Source organism: Propithecus coquereli, unplaced genomic scaffold (genome assembly GCF_000956105.1).
Source record: "Propithecus coquereli isolate 6110/MARCELLA unplaced genomic scaffold, Pcoq_1.0 Scaffold1, whole genome shotgun sequence".
Taxonomy (NCBI): domain Eukaryota; kingdom Metazoa; phylum Chordata; class Mammalia; order Primates; family Indriidae; genus Propithecus; species Propithecus coquereli.
Window position 1 is genome coordinate 18,263,387 of NW_012133857.1, and position 20,609 is coordinate 18,283,995.

The 20,609-nt window shown below is 39.0% G+C and overlaps 1 protein-coding gene across 2 annotated transcripts in view; it reads right to left on the bottom strand.

The window, feature by feature from the left end:
- Nucleotides 1-20,609, bottom strand: part of ERC2 (ELKS/RAB6-interacting/CAST family member 2) — an 894,383-nt gene that overhangs the window by 462,530 nt on the left and 411,244 nt on the right. For both annotated transcript variants that reach the window (XM_012646861.1, XM_012646788.1), the window contains exons 8-9: nucleotides 7,644-7,781; nucleotides 628-768 (exon numbers count right to left, since the gene is read on the bottom strand). In XM_012646861.1, the coding sequence (XP_012502315.1) occupies nucleotides 628-768; nucleotides 7,644-7,781 (279 nt within the window). The remainder of the gene's footprint in view (nucleotides 1-627; nucleotides 769-7,643; nucleotides 7,782-20,609) is intronic.

Genomic DNA, 20,609 nt, shown 5'->3' on the forward strand with positions numbered 1-20,609 from the left:
GTGAGACTCTGTCTCAAAAAAAAAAAAAAAAAAGAAAACCGCAGGTGACTTTTATATTCTGTATTCATGTTTCTATAGTATAAAAATACTGTTTTAAGTTATTTACTATAATGTCAAAATAATATTCCAGGAAAGAAGCCACATGTAACCTATACCTGAGTCCAGCATGGTATCACATCTCCTAACCTGAGGGTATTGGGCAACACTTTGAGAAGCACAGAAGAATGTAAAACATCCAACACAAGGATTAGCGTATAACAGACCCTCAATAAAGTAGAGCTATTATGATTATTATTACCAATGCTGTTGTTATCTCAAGCAAAGGATCATGGGACTTTGAAAAACTACAGAATCCTGTAAGCCAAGCAAACGTGGTAAGACATAAAAGTTCCAAGGAGCTACACTGTATGTGGTCAGCAGAGCAGAGAAGACATGCACAGGGCATCAATGATGAATGAAGTTACAGGAAATAGTTCCCTTGGAATTCAGGTAGCTTTACAAAAGAAAGGTTCCCACATTCCCAAGCCCTCACGCAATCCCTCCAATAAGTCTCTAGTCTCTTGCAGCTGCGATGAATATAGGTTTATGAGGACTATCAATGTGGTTCGCTTGTTTTTCCAGACTCACCTCTTTCTCAGTCAGTTCAGCTTGTAAAGCATTGACCTTCTCTTTCAGGTCTTTGTTCTCTTTTCGGAAGGATTCTATCTCTTCTAGTCTTTCCCGATCATCTCTCTCTCGCTGTTCTTTCAAGCGTTCAATTATTCTCTCCTGCGAGGCAACATTCAGAAAAGAAGAGGTGAGGACTCATCAGTGTGCACGCCAAAGCACACTACAAAAGAAAATAGGAGGCAATACATCTACGAAATGCTCTACAGGAATCAACATACACAAGAAACTCAAAACTGGGTTTGTGGAGAGAGGCCATGAATAATAGCACTGGGGAAAGACAGCAGAGACAGCTTTTGACTTGTTAATAAAAGTTAGCATCACAGGGTTTCAAGGGATCTTAATGCTTAAGCTCTGAGGCTGTTCTTGGCTCCTGGTGGTATCTAGCAAATTCCTAGAGCAGGTCTAGAAGAGCGAGGTTCAGGCACCAAGACTCTAGACTTGCCAAAGTCTTGCACAGGCAAGGGGAAGAGGCAGAACGGACTTCTTGGCTCAGCCCCCTTTGCTCGGCCTCCCTAGATGGCATCAAAGAGCCTTCTCTGGTTTCTGAAGACAGGGTTTCTTTGGTTTCTCCAGCTAGACAGGGGACTGAAGGAGAGCAGGACCACAGCCCTCCCGAACTTAGGGCTGGACTCCTAGTGAAAACGAAAAAAGCAGCCTATTGTGTATATGATTTTACGATGTATCTGGAGATGTTTATTTCTGTGTTTTGTTCAATGGTTTCTTTACAATTAGTAGAGACACCAAAACACTGGTTGAGTCTGAACAAAGTTCAAACAGCAGCTTTCCTTCACTGAGGGCTTACTGCATGTGAGGTGCTGTGATGTGCTCTCCTCATCAGCCTTCCTCACACCTGCAAGGGCAGAACCAGTGCCACTGGTGACAGTGTAGAGGGGAGGAAACCTGGAACTCAGAGAGGCAAGGTGGCCCAGCTCAGGAACAAAAGGCCCGCCCTGGCCTCCAGGGCTCTCATTCTCAGTCCTACTCACAAGACCACAATGCCACAGAGACATGCCTGGAGCCATCAAACAGATGTGAGGGCCTGTCTTTCACTTTCACACTGAAATGAAACACTACCCTGCTAGATATGTTTTCCAAAAACGTGGAACCTAATATAAAGTAAAACCTTTTTTTTTTTTAAAAAAAAAGGAAAATTCCATCTGAGTAAAGCTTGAGTTAGATCTCTGAAATTAGTTTCAAATTATGCAACACGTATCTGAACTTCCTTTTGGATGGCCATGTAAAAAATACTGGTGCGACAACTGTGCCTAAGGATCCTGATGTTATCTTTTATATTTTTACAGGTATGTAGTACAAGACAATGCCTGATCCAGAAGACAACTGCAAAACAGTATGTAACACAGAGGGAAGACACTTAGCCTGCGATTTAAGATCCCCCGAGGATCTGTTCTACTCCAGTGAAAATAATTTATGTATCTAATGCTTTCAAGGAAAAAAAGAAGTACCATTACTGTTTTGCAATTATTTAAAAACACTTTAAGTGAATTATATTATGACAACAGTAGAGGTAGAAATAGAACAAGTGAGTCTATTAATTGCCTGTATTTGTTTCTTCTTGATTCCAGTTACAGTCCTATTTTCCTCCACCCGTGACACTGACGAGAGGATGATTACCTGATCTGCAAGAGGAGGAGATGGCCACGGTGCAGGGTGAGTCTCTCAAGGGCTTTCAGTGATTTCAGCAACTGCGCGGCGCTGCCTTTTACATACACTACCTCCGGTCACCCAGCCGCCAGGCCCTCTCCATCCCATCACTTCCACTACGTGACTGTCGGAGTGATGTTTCCGAGGCTCCAAATTGACCAAGTCACCTCACTATTTGGAAACCTTCCCAGGAATCCCTCTGGCCGGATCCTGTGGCACTTCCTCGCATTCGGCACCCTTCACGCGGTTTCGCTGCATGTCTGTCCTCCCAGCCCTGCTTCCCAGAGGGTACAGCACTAAAATCCTATGACTCTTTTTAAGCCAGTGCCAGGCAAACGGTCTGGCATACTACAGGCAATTAAAAAGGCTGAAGGAAGGAAGGAGAACTCAAATGAGGGATCATCTTGGCTTCAAAGGAAGGGTAATAAAATTAAGCAGGCGTGTTAACAGCCAGAAGGTGTCAGAATCATTTGGAAAGTAAATTGATTTGTTCTAAGCACTTGTACTATTGACTGGGCATCGATGACAAAAAAAATCAGCAAGCACTATAATGTTTTTAAGTGTTATTGATGATTCAATACTACAAAATATTTCTCCGTCAATCACAAAACTAATTTAACTGTCAGCTGCGCAGGGCCAGATGTCAAAAACATGTGTTAAAAGGCCCTAATATGCCATGATCTACTTGATTAACAACTAACTTGCAGAAATTCCAACAATGTGTTCTTGTTTTAGTCTTATTTGCATTGGCAAGCGTTCCTCGTGCACTCATCTGGCTCTGCACAGGTCTAATCTATTTGTGCTTTATCACCGGGTGGGAACTGAATTGCAGTGGCCTCCAGCTCTGCTATCTGCCTTTCTCAACTGCTTATCTGCTGTGTGGCTAGAGCAAGGCTTGGCGAGACCGGCTTTATAAATACAGTGGGTTCTGCCTCTTGAGCTTCTGTGTGTCAATCCCAGAATGAAGTCATACTCAATCTTAACTCACTGAGCAGCATTATTTTTTTGCACACTCTAATAGTTGAATAAGTTCCTGGAAATTAAAAGGAATAACACACTCCCTGAGATGCCATAATCCAAGGGAAGCGGTGAATAGTGCCTGATGGATACTATTCGTCAGCCAAAAGACAGCAAATAATTAAATGCACGTATAAATCCATGATTTTTTTATTGATCATTTTAGTTTTTCACACCATGCCCTGTTCCAAAAGTTCTGTGCAATTAAATGTGGATAAAAATGGAACTTGTGAGGGAAAGGACATGTAAAGGAGATTGTGATATTGTCAAAAGCACAGAGATCACAAGGTTTCGGTTTGGGTCCTATTCTATCACCTGTCGGGACAGTCCAGAGGAGGCAACAAAGTCTCAACCAAAGGCCAACTCAGACAGGGTGGAAGTAGCTTCCAGGACAGCTGGGTTGGGAAATTAGCGTGTGTCATAGTTGATTAATGATGTCTGTCCAGGCCCAGAAACGGAGAATGATACCGCACACATCCAACATGTCCATTTCTGGGCAAGTCATTTCACCTTGCTAAGCCCCTTTCCCATATTTAAAATGGAAGAGCAAGGATTTAATGTTTCTCAAAGTGTAATCTTCTGAACCCTGACATCAGAATCCGTAAGCAGGCTTCAAAATCACAGGTTCCTGGGCTCCAGAGGAGAGCAACTGAATCAGAATCTCTAGGAAATGGGACCCAGGAAACTATTTTAAGAAGCTTCCTAGGTGAAAAGATTATTTGGATACATCCAAAGGTGTGATACTCACTGGAATCAATACTTAAAATAAATCTTGTATTCTTTGTCCTATGCTAGAGACCCTTGCCAGCTCCTATTCAATGGTTTTATTTGCGCTTTTCAAATAAACTAGCATTCTGATCTGGGCACTTTTTAAAAATTCCCTCCAAATAAATTGCTCCATGTTCACTTTTATTCTTCATTGCTATGAAAGGTTAAAAATCAGATGCAAATAGCATATAGAAAGGAATAGCTCATAGGCCAAAGCTGGTGCACACAGCTCTTTTGTTTGACTTGAGCATCATAACTTTTTTAAAATCTGAACTTGAATGTTTTGAGATAGGTCAGGGACTCTCCAGCTTGCCATAGTCACCAGTCATCCCTGCTGCACTCCACCAAACGCACTTCCCTCATTTCTGCTCCCTATCTGGCCCTTCTAGTCATCTAGGTTCTCAACTCCTCATGTATGGTCCAGTTTCGGATGTCATGTGCCTGAGACTGCAGATCAGCAAACTGAATAATTCATTGCCAAGGCAGATCCAGAAGAGAATGAAACTTAAGAAGTCAGCTAATTCAAATGTGCATTTTGAAGATGAGGCCCTGAGAGGAGAAGAGGCTTGCCCTGGTGATGCAGCCGTCAAGCAGTGAAGACAGTCTGTGGCGGCCACACTCCCACAGACCTCAGCTTTCCTCCCCGGATACCCCCTCAGCCTCAAAGGAAGTATTTAAATAAAGGGAGTTTGTTTCAGATTTGAGAATTGCTTTAGGATTTAAGCTAGAGTAAATCAAATCTTAATAGGGCCCAGAAAAAAATGATAAAATCCTGCCAAGAATTCATGACATGGAAAATTATATGGTATATGTTTACTTCTGTGAGTTTTAAGAAAGAAATCACTCTTGATTTCTTTCTTAAATGGGCTGACATCACCCAAAAATGCAAAAGGGACACATAATCATTAATAGCTTTTGAACCAACATGCCCCTATTCCAATTTTACAAACAAAATTACTACAGAGAGCTCTGGAAACGAATTCTTGAAAGTTGAAAAGAGAAGTTATCTTATTAAATATTCTTATAAGTCTTCAAATAAAATCTTATAATTCTTAGAATTTAATCCTAAATGTATAATCTAACAATTTTAATAGGACCATGAAGACTTTCTGGCCATAGAATTATGGTTCTTTTCCGTAGCTTCTATATTTTTATCATAGAGCATTGGTGCCCAGACTAGAGAGTACATCACAATCACCGGGGTCGGGGGAGGAGGGTTGCTAAGGTGCGGTTCCCAGGCCCTACTCAAGGTTCTGATTCAGTAGGCATAGATGGGGTCTAACAATGTAGATTTTCAACAGGCACCACCCGGTAATTCTAAAGTAGCAACAGGGTAGTCTTCTTTAGGATACACTGGTTTAGGGAAACAGTAGGACATTAAATCTAATTCCCATTCAACAAATGGGAAATTTGAGGCCTTGGTAGGGGGGAGAATTATTTGCCAGGGGCACCCAGTTAGTTAGTGGCATAGGTGGGAGTGGCCCCTAGATCTCCTTCCACTTGATCTCACCAACCCAGAGTACACAGACTATAACGGTAGGGAATAAAGGAGTCAGTGCTGTTACTACAGTACGGCATCCAAGAGGAAAACTCTGTAACACCCCTTGCATCTGTGGGCAAGTCTTACAAAGTGCCGCAGAATCAAAAATGATGAGAAGGATGAAGTAAAGAAATGTAACAGATCCACTCCCCTATTTTTATAAGTTAAGATTTCTTTTGTTTCAAGCTGAATTTGAAAAATCATGTTAATAACATGGGCCTAAAAATGGCACTGACACATTACATGGCCAACCAACAAATAGGATGTCCCTCCTCAGAGTTCCTAAAGAACTTTACCCGCACTACTCTTGGGTAGCGGCTCTTTGACACTTAGGAAGTGTTGCAAACTCAACTCCAGAGTGTGATACCTACAAAAGTTGCCCAGAGAATGAATGAATGAATTTAGTCAGAATGAAATGGACTAGAAATCATTTTAAGTCAGTAAACATCAGAATGACCTATTTGCCTAATGGCATTCACTAATTTATTCATTCTTTTATTCAAAGTAATCCTTTTAAATGTAAGTCAGAAGGAAACCCTCAGGATGGCATCCCATCCCCTTCAGAGTAAAAGCCAATTTTTAAAAATCTTTTCTCACAAGGAGACCTACCAACCCTACTATTCCCAGCCCCTCGCACTTGCGCCCTCTGCCTAGCACATTCTCCCTCCAAGAGGGCTCATGGCTCACCCTACACCTTCTTCAGGTCTTTCCGCAAATGTCACCTTCCTAGTGAGCCCCTACCTGGCCACTCCACCCCAATATTCTCTGTACCCCTCTCTGCTTTCTTTTCCTTTACAGAAATTTTACCTCTGAAATCCTATGCATTCTATTCATTTTTTATCTGTCTCTTGCTCACTCCCATTAGAATCTAAATTCTGTGAAAGCCAGGATTTTCACCCATTCTCTTCTCTGCTGCAGCCCAAAGCCCACAACAGTGGCTGTCACACAGTGAGGGCTCACTCAACCAATATCCACTGAGCACACACTATGTGGGTATTATGCTAGACAGTGGGAATGGCGAGCTAATAACACACATAGGGTATGTTGCTTGGGCCTGGAGTCCAGACTAGTTGATCACATAAAAACAGATGGATTAACAGTTAAGACTGTGACAAGAACTCTGGAAAATCCATGGTGTTCATGACAGCTTAAAGGGGATACCTAGAAAGTATCCCTAAAGAGATGATTAAGAAAACAATAATAATAATAGTGATAACTTATTATACCTTGTAAATACATTCCATATTTTAATGCATTTTCTCTTCAACATAACCCACTGAGGTAGGTATTATAATTATCCCCTTTTGCAAATGGAAAAACCAAGGAACTGAGAAGTTTAAGTAACTTGTCCAAAGTAGTAAGTGTTGGACCTAGGATTTGAATCCAGGCAGTGTGGCTCCAAAGTCCACATTCTTGACTACTACACAACACAATTTCCTACCAAGCTGACCTCTCAGAAGAGGAAAAATTAAATCTGAAGGGTAAAGAACATTCTCAGCTGGGTAACAGCATATGTAAAGAATCTGGGGCAGAGGGGAACATGGTGTGCTTGAAAATCTAGAAGGCCAGCATAGCTAGAGCACAGAGAATGGGGGAGAGGGATGGAGGATGGATGAGGCTGTAAATGAAGGAGAGAGGGAGGGAGAGGGAGCAGGTGGGCAGAGAGGGGGCTGGTCAGATGAAAGCCAGGTCAGATGGAGAAATGGAACCTACGGGCCAGGTGGGCAACTTCAGTTTGTATCATCCTAAGAGCAATGATAAGCTGGTGAAAGTTTTCAAGGAGGGTCAGGGTGATGTGATCAATTTGCATTTCAAAAAGACACCCCTGGCTGCAGTATGCCAGGGGTAGTATGGGAGTATGAGGCCCAGCCGGGATTATAGGTAGTATAGCAAAGGGAGAAAAGAAGGCACATTTAAATGCATTTGGATCAACCCCTCCCAACCTTGTTTGCCTACCTGGTCCCCCCGTTTTTGAGTTCAAGCTCACCTTCTCTGATAGAGCCTCCTCTAACGTGGCCAGCGCAGTATCTGTATTACTGGAATCCGTCTGCAAGGACTTCACTCTGTCTTTCAGATTGGTCAGTTGCTTGTCTTTATCCCTAAGTTGTTCTTGCAAGTTTTCAATCTAAAAATAAAGATCACCATTTTAAATGCATATTTCATTACGTTTCCAGGGCCCAAATTCCTGAAGTAGATCTGTTTTGTTTTTTTTTTTTTAAAAAAAAGACTTGAGATTATGGAAACTGTCAGCTTTACAAGATTACACTTTGACTTAGTCTTAGACTCAAGGCCATTTTGATGAGACCATCATTCTTCTATTTAACTTTGTATTTAAATGGTGATATAGATGAACGGAGTATTTCCCTCTGTACAAATGCAAGCCCTTCTGACACAGGTCAGCACTATTATTTCTATGTATTTCTATCCTTTTACCAGCCTTTTAAGTCTCAAGTCCATAGACCTAAGCTTGGTATGGTGAACCAGAGAAATGTTACACAGGATTAATATTAATACATTGATCGAACATTTATTGGGTGCCCATTCTGTACCAAACGCCATATCAGTATACAGCAGAACCCATGTAGTCATTCACTCACTCCTTTATTCAGCATTAAACTTTCTGATATGCCCAATGTTGTCAAGTGGCTGTTTCAAAGTAACCACATGAAAAGCCAAGTAGGTTATCACCAGCAGACTGTTAATGGGAAGAACTTGTGATATAAGTCAAATATAACAAGTACTAAACACTCCATTTGGCAACTAAGTCATGTGCTGGCAACCAACCAGCCACTTTTATCTACTATCTGCAGCCTGAAATAAACACGCCAAATAGCCGATTATAACGCCTGCCCAGGAACGGCAGCAAGGACCTTCTCCTGGGCATTGTGGACATTATCATTCATGTTTTTATTCTCTGCTTTCGAACCATATATTTCTTATCTAAGGATTAAAAAAAGCCCCACTACATAAACAATTTATTCGTATTAAGGGTTTTAAAATGACAAGGAAAAAAAGCAGTACAACTCTAAGATAAGTCCATTCAAAATATTTGTATTCTACGCCCAGCTCTCTCAGGGAATCATTCCAAATGCATGTTTCACAATGTATGACTCAAACAATTTTTGATTACTTTATTTCTTTAGCATGAATCTGGAATGGCAATACAAATAATGATAGTCATAGCAGTAGTGATGAAGAGGAGGAGACAGTGACAATAACAACAGAAGCGGCAGAACTAGCACCATCAAAAATAGTTCTGAATGCAAAGACAATGACTCTGCTTACCCTCAATCTGGAGGACATGGTCTTGGCTAATTTTTCCAATGGTTACAATGGATATGGACTAAGATGGATTTTTTCCTTCCTCCCTCCTTCCTTCCTTTTTTTTTTCCTTCTTCTGCCTCAGACATGCTGGAAACTCAGGTTATAGGGGAAACCATTTCCTTCATCGAAATGCAGTGTGTTCCCATCCAGCTGCCACTGTGAGGATTCACTGTTCCTCCATGGAAAACACAGTGACTCAAAAGGTCTGATCATCTCCAGTCAAAGCAAAGGCTTCTTCCATTCCAGACAGGTGTTCATGTGGTTACACACCACCATAAGCAAAAATATGTGCAAGCAAGAATCTGAATGGTTTTGTGTCAGAACGATAGTACTTATATGGAAGAAGCCAGCAGCTGAGAGGACTGGCTCTTGGAGAGAGTGTACATTATTGCTTTGAGTACACACAGGCATACATTTGTGCACATATGTAAAAATCCATGGTGGCACCCAGCAAACTAATTAGGCCCACCTGGGAGGCAGTGCCCTGGGCAGGAGTGAGAGGACTTTCTCTCAGGGTGCCAGCTCTGGGGCAGAGGTAGGCACTGATTTCAAGGGACTTTGGGTACTGGAAATAGAAGCCAAAGAAAACTGGCTGAGAGCTTATGTGAGACTCCCTGGGACCTCTCCTAATAACCAGGAAGACTTAAGAAGGTTGAGGGTCAGAGGTCCTACCGGCATGCAGGTAGGGGCTGAGAGATAGAGAAAGGAAGGATGCTGAAACCTTTAGACACGGAGGTGGCATATCTATTTATTTCACATCTAAGAACCCAGCAGAAGAGCCAGTGATACTACAGGTAAGACTGACTAACAGACTGGAATTGCAGACACATTTATTGAGCTAGGGATGCACCACTTTAAGAAATGCTACACGAAGATCATCAAGAATGATTCTTAAGAGAGAAAAATATGTGTAGAACATTATGGGGAATATAGTCTCTTGCATAAATGAAAAATAAATCACTAAATAGATAAATATATCTGGGGAAAAAAATCACAAGAAATTTTAACCTTTGGGGAAAAGATTTTGGGAGGAGGAAGAGGGGAACTTCCACTTTTCATTTTTGTACATTTGTGTAGATTTTTGCTTAAATTTTCTAACCATGTAGGCTTTATTATTTCTTTAATGTCAACCAGGATTATCTAGCTGGTAAGATTATGGGCCATTTTTAGTTTATATCTGTATATAAAAATAATAAATAACATATATGTGAGTAAATGATAAAAAATTTAATAAATAACACAAATGCCTACTTAAAACTAAATTGTCCAAGTTACCAGCAATTACAGATTTAAACCATGGCCTATTATGCATGTATTTAAAATCATGTTTTCATACCATTTGCTAACTAAATGGAAATAGAAGAATCTTAAGAAAAAGGCAGAATATAAAATAATACAACATTAATTTTGTAAAAAGAAAAAAATTCTTAAAAGAACAAAAATATATACAAAAAGAACTCACTAAAAAGTTTTATGTGGCAACGGGGGGACTAATGATGTTACTTTTCTTCTTGCTTTTCTACATCTAGCAACTTGTTTTCATTGAACATAATAGATAGAATAAAAAGATATTATAAAACCTATTACAAAATGTCAGAATGGTTCTTTAAATGAGTTTTAAACAATAAGTTTTTGCTTTTTAAAAGGACTCCTTGGCAGGAGAAAATGTTCCTTTGTTATGCCAAAGAGGACCAAATTCTTAAAATTTAAATTTAGGAGACTATGGAGAATGTAGAATTCTATATGTTTTTAAAAAATATTGCACCGTTTTCCCATGTTCACAAATTGTTATGACATTTACAAGAAAAATGTTTGGAACCTTTTTCTTCAAAGGGTGAGTTTGTACAAGGTTCGAATAGTAGGAATTGGAAAATCAGCAAATTGAAAACAAGTGTTAGGATGGATAAGTTTGGGGGTGGAAAGTGAAGGGTTTTTGAGAAATTTCACATGTTGCAAAAATGGAATCCACTTTAGCAACACAGAGAACTCACCTGGTCACTGTGATGATGAAGTAAGAGGTGGGCCTACACACGGGGCTGGAGAGAAACCCTGCCCTTGGCTTTGACCTGCCTCTCAGTCATGGCTGGGCGGATTCAGAAGGAGCCTTACCCTGCGGAAGCAATACTGTGCCTTTTAGGGCAGAACCCTGGAGAGGGGTGAGAGTGGGAGGAGCACAGAGGTCACCAGACAGGCCTAATTCTGATACCTTTAAACTGGCTTCTGAAGCTCTGCCCAAAAGCTAACGGGGCCCTTAACTCTGGGCTTGCCAAGCCTGAGGAGGGCCAATGCCCAGAGGGAGCTTTGTTGTGTGTTTTCACACAAGTGCAGTCCCCAGCACAAATGCGGTCATTGACTAAACAGCCACGGCCCCCTTGACTCCATATTTGCTCCTCTCCAATTTGGTCTCCAGGTTGCAGCCAGAGTTACCTTCCTAAGACGCAGATCTAACTATACAACTTCCTCCCTTAGAATCCTTCAATGGCCCCCCACTGCATCCCAAATAAAGCCCAAACTCCCTGATATCATGCATAAGGCCCTCCAAGGGATGGTCCATGGGGTCCTCTACCATGCCCCAGCCAAGCCCCAACCTTGCCAAACCACTCCTGCCAGCTCCTAGGACCAGGATCTCTTTATACCTTCCCCATCTTTGCCTATCCATTTCCTCTGCTTGGAACTTTCTTCCCACTCCAACTCTTCACCTATTCAAGTCCTACTCAAACCTTTAATATCAGTATATTCCTTGCCTCCTCCAGGATTTCTTCTCTGAAGCCACCACCACCACCCCCAAGCCAGGTTGAGTATCCTAATCTACATTTTTCACACACTATTAAATTTGCCTTTTTACTTATCTAACTCCACAACTGCAAGCTCAATTAAGACAAGAGCTCTAACATACTCGCCGCAGTACCCAACTATGCTGGCAATACCACATATTAACTTATTGAATGAATGAAAGAAGTAAAGAAGGAAGGAACCCTGAAGTAGAAGTGGCTATTCCCTTCAGTTCTGGGATTCTACAAAGAAGAACTTAAAAGTGATGGAGAAGGTCTACATATAGCCTACAACAGAGGACCTAACTGCTTAGGCATATTTATATATGCCCAGTCCCAGTGACTCTGGGCATCTACATCTAATGAGCAGAGCCTAGGAAAGGCACACAGCTCAACTAACTGCAAGGGAGGCTGAGAAACCAAGTGCTGGCATTTTCACCTTCAATAGTGAGATATCCTTTATAAAATCGGAAGAAAGTTCAGAGTCTGGGTGGCCAAAAAAATGACCCATATCCACAGCACCTTAGGGAGAACTCTGGTGTCAGTTCCTGAAGCAGCAAACTGTACCACCCTGGAACAATTTCTCTGAACTCTCTTTCTCTCAAGTTCCTACAGACTCAGAAAGCTAGGCCTTCTCCAAATATGGTCCATGCAACTCTTTGTTAGCGTCTGTGATAACTATAGAAATTGAGAGTGTTTGCGTATCACCGCAACATTCAAGAACATGATCCACAGCCTTGTCACCAGGAGCAGTGTATAGACAAGTTTGGGTGTTGTTGAACTCATGTGTCACATGTGGCCGGAACTGCACAGATTGTGCTCACAGTTGAACCACATATTGTTCCATGACAGATTGGAAATTTTAAAAAAAGAAAAAGGTTGCTTGGGAAGCATAAAATTATAGGTCTGCTAATCTCTCATACTCCTTCAGAGATACCTTTTGGAGAGAGCCAAGGATGCTCTCTGAGCAGAAAAGGCAAAGCTGGTTGCTAGTACAGGGTCTACTAAACCACTGATTTAAACACAAAGATTTAAATCAACCCATCGTATTAATTTTCTATAATTGCATAACAAATTGCCACAAATTTAACAGCATAAATTATTATCTTACAGTCTGTAGATCAGAAGTCTGGGAGGGCCTAATTGGTTTTTCTGCTGAGGGTCTCACAAAGCTAATATCAAGGGGTCAATTGGGCTGAGTTCTCATCTGTAATCTGGAGTCTTCTTTTTCAAGCTCATTCAAGTTGTTGGCATTATTCAGTTCCTTGTTGGCTGCCAAGGGGGTTGCTCTCGGCTTCCAGAGGCTGTACAAAGGCCATTGCCACGTGGCCCCCTTCCCTCTTCAAAATCAGCAACCAAGCATTCCTTGTATGTGAAATCCCCTTCCTGCTTTGGGTCCCTCTGTCGTACCCTGTGCCTGACCTCTAGCCCCAGATTTACAGTGCTCTTCTGACTATGTCAGGCCCTCCCAGATCATCTCCCTTTTGATTAACTCAAAGTCAACCAAGGAGTGACCTTGATTGCATCTGCAAATTCCCTTTTGCATAAAATGTAACCTAAACTTAGACATAACGCCAGGGGTCACATATCATGAGGCCATCCTAGAATTTTGCTTATTATACTCATATTTTTCATCTGGAATAGAAACATGTTGGTCTTTTAGATCTCTTAAATAGAAGATTGTACAAGAGGAATTTATCCAAAACTGAGGAGGTAATTCTAGTGGGATGTGTGACATTTTAACATGGTATTTCTGATGCAGCCATTTTTACATGGCCAAAAAATAAAAATAAAACAAGCTTTCAGCTTATAAAAAAGTTAGTAAGTACTGCATGCAGCAGTCCTCCTCACTCTATTTCATAAACCTATCTCCATTCTTGAGCAACACTGGTTCTCAGCATTAAGGTCTAGAATGAAGGTTCAGGGTCCCTACTTTAATGAGGTAACTGTTTACACAAAGCTATATGTATCTGTCCCCAGCCAAAAAGCAGCCTCAAAACTTCCAGCTAATATAGCAACGTCATGGTGATGATGGTAATAATCATAGCTAATTCTATTAAGTGATTCCTAAAAGCCGGAGACTGGCTTTTTTTTTTTTTTTGACATTTTGAGATAATTGAGATTTGCATGCAGCTATAAGAAATAATACAAAGAGATCCCTTATACTCTTTACATAGCTTTTTCTAATTATAACATCTAGTGTAACTATAGTACAATATTACAACCAGGGAATTGACATTGATACAATCCGAGGACCTTATTCATATATCACCAGTTTTATATGCACTCATATATATGTGTACATGTATTTAGCTCTATGCAATTATACTACATGTGTAGATTCACATGACCACCATCAAAGTCAAGACATAGAAAATTCCATCACCACAAAGATCCCTTGTGTTGCTCTTTTATAACTGCATACACTTCCCTCCTGCCTCTGCCCTCATCCCTAACCCCTGGCACTCATTAAACTTCACTCTATTTCAATAATTTTTTCATTTCACAAATATCACATAAATGTAGTAATATAGCTTTTTTCATTCAGCATGATGCTGTGGAGATCCACCTAAGTTAAGTTTATCAATAATGTGTTTCTTTTTATAGCTAAGTAGTACTCCATGGTATGGATATACCAGCTTGTGTAACCATTCACCTGCTGAAGAACATTTGGGTTGTTTTCAGTTGTTGCTAGTGAACTACTATGAAGTTTATGTATAGGTTTTTTCCTGTGAACGTAAGTTTTCATCTCTCTGGGATAAATGCTACCAGAGTGCAACTGCTGAGTCATATGGAAGGTCCTCATGCACCCAGGTACAAGGCTAGCCAGCCTGAGGACTCCAAAAGCAAGCCTGCCCACAAACCCCTCAAAATCTCTGGACAGGCTTCCAGGTGAAGGTCTTTCCCTAGTGAATCCAGTTGTAAAGCCTAGACAAAGTACCTACTTTTTCAAATATGCAGACAAAAAACGCAAATCCCCAAGGAACATGAATAATCAGGGAAACTTGATACCACCTAAGGAACAAAATAAAGTAATGGTAACCAACCCTAAAGAAATGGAGATCTGAAAATTGCCTGACAGAGAATTCAAAATAATCATTTTTAAAAAGCTCAGTAAACTACAAGAAAATACAGATAGAGAACTAAACAAAATTAGGCAAGCAACATATGAACAAAATTAAAAGTTCAACAAATACAGAGAAACCATAAAAAAGAAAAAACAAATATTCTGGAGCTAAAAACACAATGACTGAATTGAAAAATTCCATAAAGAGCTTTGCTATAGTTTGGTTTCTTTGAACCCTTCAAATCTCATGTTGAAATCAGATCCCCAATGTGGGAGGTGGGACCTGATGGGAGGTGTTTGGGTCATGAGGGCACATCCTTCATGAATGGCTTGGTGCCATCCTGGTGGTAATGAGAGAGTTCTAGGTCTATTACCTCTCACAAGAGCTGGTCGTTTAAAAGACTCTGGCACCTCCCTCATTTCCCTCTTGCTTCCTCTCTTGTCACGTGATTTCTGTACACACTGGCTGCACTTCACCTTCCACCATGAGTGGAAGCAGCCTGGAGCCTTTACCAGAAGCAGATGCTGACACCATGCTTCTTGTAAATTCTGCAGAACTATAAGCCAAATAAACCTCTTTTCTTTATATATGACCCTTAGGTATTCCTTTATAGCAATGAAGACTAAGACAAGCTTCAACAGTAGATTTAATCAAGCAAAAATATCAGCAAACTCAAAGGTAAGGTATTTGAAATTACCCAGTAAAGGAACAACAACAACAACAAAAAGCCTGTAGGACTTATCCAGCAAACCAATATATACCTTATGGGAGTCATATAAGAAGTAGAGAAAGAGAAAGGGACAGAAGACTATTTAAGAAATAATCAGAGAAATTTCCCAAACCTGGAAAGGAAACCCCAAATAGATTAAATACAAAGGGATCTTCACTGAGACACAATACGATCAAATCCTCAAAAGTCAAAGTCATAGAGAATTTTGAAAGTAGCAAGAGAAAAGTAACTCATCATATATTAGATAACTTCCTTAGGACTATCAGTGGATTTCTCTACAGAAACCTTGCAGGCCAGGCCAGGTGCATTCCCAAGCATCTACATTTTCAGCTACTCAGGAAGCTGAGGTAGTAGGATCATTTGAGCCTAGGAGTTCAAGTCCAGCCTCAGCAACATAGTGAGACCTCATTTATAAGGAAAAAAAGAAAGAAAGAGAGAAAGAAACTTTGTAGGCCAGGAGAGGGTAGGATGATTATATTATATTCAAAGTGCTGAAAGAAAAGAAAATTATCAACCAAGAATACTATACTTGGCAAATCTGTCCTTTAGAACAGGGTCCCCAACCTATGGTGAATTGTATAATCATTTCATTATATATTACAATGTAATAATAATAGAAATAAAGTGCACAATAAATATAATCTGTTTGAATCAATCTGAAACCATTCCCGGCCTCCCAGTCTGTGGAAAAATTGTCTTCCATGAAAACAGTCCCTGGTGCCAAAAAGGCTGGGGACTGCTGCTTCAGAATGAAGGAGAAATAAAATGTTCCCAGACAAACAAAAGCTGTGGGAGTTCATCACCACTAGATTTGCCTTAAAAGAAATGCTAAAGGGAATTCTTCAAGGAGATATGAAAGGATGCTAACCAACAACATGAAAATACATAAAAGTGTAAAATTCACTGTGAAAGTAAGAATATAGTCACATTCAGGATGCTCTAATACTGTACAGCAGAATATAAACCACTTTTCACTCTAGTATAAAAGTTAAAAGACAAAAGAATTAAAAATAATTATAGCTATTATAATTTGTTTATTGATACACAACACACAAAAGATGTAATTGTGACATCACTAATATAAAATGTGTCAGGAGGAGAAGTTAAAGTGTAGAATTTTTGTATATGGTCAAAGTTAGGTTCATATTAGCTTCACACAGAGTATTATAACTACAAGATATTTCATATAAGCTTCGTGGTAACCACAAAGAAAATGCTATAGTTCACATACAAAGCATAAAGGAACTAAAGCATACCATTCCAAAGAAAAATCATCAAATCACAAAGGAAGTTATCAAGAAAAAAAGGAACAAAGAATCTACAAAGCAAAGAAGAATTAACAACATGGCAGTAGTAAGTCCTTACCTGTAAATAATTAATTTAATTTAAATGTAAATGGATAGAATTATCCAACCAAAAGACAGAGTGTCTACATTGATTATTAAAAAAATGAGTACAAAAAACTCACTATAGCTTAAAGCACAAACATGTAGAAAGCGAAGGGATGGTAAAAGATATTCCATGCAAACAGTAACCAAAAAAAGAGCGGGGGTGGCTATACTTAGACAAAATAGACTTTTTAAGTCAAAAGCTGTCATAAGAGACAAAAAAGGTCATTATATAATAATAAAAGGGTCAATTCATCAAGAAGGCTTAACAACTGTAAATATACATATGCACCTAATATCATAACACCTAAATATATTAAGCAAATATAAACAAAAATGAAGGGAGAAATAGAGAGCAATACAAAAATAGTAAGGGACTTCAGTACTCCACTTCCAACAATGGATAGATCATCCAGTCGGAAAATCAATAAAGAAACATCAGACTTGAATGACACTACAGACCAAATGGACCGAACAGACATACACAGAATATTCCATCCAAACGCAGCAGAACACACACTCTTTACAAGTGCATGTGGAACATTCTCCATGCTAGATTATATCATGGGCCACTTAACAAATTTTGAAAGACTGAAATCATATCAAATATCTTTTCCAACCACAATAGTATGAAACTAAAAATCAGTAACAGGAAGAAAATCAGAACATTCACAAATATGTGGTAATTAAACAACATACTTCTGAAAAACCAATGGATCAAGAAATAAATCAAAAATGGAGATTTTTTAAAATCCTAAGACAAATGAAAATGGAAACACAACATATCAAAACTTACAGGATGCAGCAAAAGCAGTTTTAAGAGAAAAGTTTATAGTGATAAACACCTACATTAAGTAAATAAAAAGATATCAAAGAAACAACTGAACTTTATACCTCAAGTAACTAGAAAGAAAAGAACAAACTAAGCCAAAAGTTAGCAGAAGGAAGGAAAGAAATAATGTAAGAGTGAAAGAGAAACAAATGAAATGGAAACTAGAAAAACAATAGAAAGATGAATAAAATTATGAGTTGGTTTTTTGAAAAGTTACATAAAATTGATAAACCTTTAGCTAGACTAAGATTGGAGAAGACGAAAATAAATAAAATTATAAATGAAAGATGAGACATTATAACTGATACCATAGAAATAGAAAGGTTGTACTATGAGAAATTATACACCAACAAATTGGATAACCTAAAGAAATTGATAAATTCCCAGAAACATACAAACTACCAAGACTGAAACATGAAGAAATAGAAAATCTAAACAGACCAATAATAAGTTGATTGAAATAGTAGTTAAAAATTTCCCAACAAAAAAAAGCCCAGAACCTAACTGTTTCAAAGGTGAATTCTACCAAACGTTTAAAGAATTAATGTCAATTCTTCTCAAACTCTTCCAAAAAACTAAAGAAGAGGGAACATGCTATGGCCTGAGTGTATCCATCAAAATTCATATTTTGGAAGTTTAATCCCTAATGCAACAGTGTTGGGAGGTGTTTAGATCATGAGGGATGCACCCTTGTTAATATATTAATGCCATTATAAAAGGGCTTAACAGGGAGTTTTATCCCTTTTATTCTTTCCCCTTCTGCCATCTAAGGACACAGAATTCCTCCTCTCCAGGGGAAGCAGTATTCAAGGTGCCATCTTGGAAGCAGAGAGAAGCCCTTACCAGATGCCAGCACCTTGGATCTTGGGTTTCCTAGCCTCCAGAACTTTGAGAAATAAATCTCTATTATTTACAAATTACCCAGTTTCAGGTATATTGTTTTAGCAGCGCAAACAGAGTAAGACAGAACACTTCCAATCTCATTTACAAGGCCAGCATTACCCTGATACCAAAGCCAGAAAAGAACACTACAAGAAAAAAATTACAGGCCAATATCCACGATACACATAGATGCAAAAACCTTCAACAAAATACTAGCAAAAAAAATTCAACAATACAGCAAAAGATTCATACATCATGATCTAGTGGGATTTATCCCTAAGATGCAAGGATGTTTAACAAAGGCAAACCAATAAATACGATACACCACGTTAATAGAATGAAGAATAAAAATCATAGAATCATTTCAATAGATGCAGAAAAAGTATTTGACAAAACTCAATATCCTTTCATGATAAAAATTTTCAACAAATTAGGTATTACATGAGTGTACCTCAACATAATAAAGGTCATAGATGACAAGCCCACAGCTAACTACATATTCAATGGTGAGAAGCTGAAAGCTTTTCCTCTAAGATCAGGAACAAGACATGGATGCCCACTCTTACCACTTTTCGATATAATACTTGAAGTCCTACTTAGAGCAATTAGGCAAGAAAAAAATGAGTAAAATATATCCAAATCAGAAAGGAAGAAGTAAAATTGCCTCTGTTTGCAGATGACATGATATTACACAGAGAAAACCCTAAAGACTCCAGCAAAAACCTGTTAGAACTAATAAACAAATTCAGTAATGTTGCAGGATAGAAAGTCAACATGTATACTCACTAGCTTTTCTATCTCTAACAACAAAGTACTAAAAAGAACTTGAGAAAACAATGGTGATATAGCAACACTTGTATTTTCCTGGATAGAGCTGGAACCCATTCTACTAAGTGAAGTATCCCAAGAATGGAAAAACAAGCACCACATGTACTCACCAGCAAACTGTTTTCACTGATCAACACCTAAGTGCACACATAGGAAGAACATTTATCGGGTGTCAGGCAGATGGGACGGGTATATACATACATAATGAGTGAGATGCGCACCATCTGGGGGATGGACACACTTGAAGCTCTGACTCAAAGGGGGAGGGCAAGGGCAACATACGTAACCTAAACATTTATACCCCCATAATATGCTGTAATAAAATAAATAAAAAGAAAACAAGCCCATTTACAATAGCTACAAAAAATAAACATAATATTCAGGAATAAATTTAACCAAGGAGGTAAAATACTTATACATTGAAAAGTATAAAACACTGATGAAAGAAATTGAAAAAGACATAAATCAGTGGAAAGAAATGCCATGTTCATGGATTGGGAAAATTAATAACGTTAAAATGTCCATATGACCTAAAGCATTCTACAGATTCAATGAAATCTCCATCAAAATTCCAATGGCATTTTTCAAGGAACAGAAAAAAACATCCTAAAATTTGTATGGAACCACAAAAGACCCTGAATAACCAATGCGATCTTGAGCAAAAAATAAATCTGGAAGTATCATGTTACCTGATTTCAAAATATATAACAAAGCTACACTAATCAAAACGATATTTGCATAAAAACAGATATATAGACCAATGGAACAGAAGAGAAATCCCCAAAATAAATCCATGCACTTACATTGAATTTATCTTTGCCAAATTGCCACAAACACACAATGAGGGAAGGGCAGTATCTTCAATGAATGATATTGGGAAAACTGGATATTCACATACAGAATGAAATTGGACCCTTATTTCATACTACATACAAAAACCAACTCAAAATGGATTAAAGACTTAGGTGTAAAACCTGAAACAGTGAAACTTCTAGAAGAAAACATAGGGAAAAATCTTCTTGACATTGATCCATACAATAATTTTTATACAACCCCAAAACCACAGATGGCAAAAAGAAAAACAGACAAATGAGATCGCATCAAATTACAAAGCTTTTGCACAGTAAAGA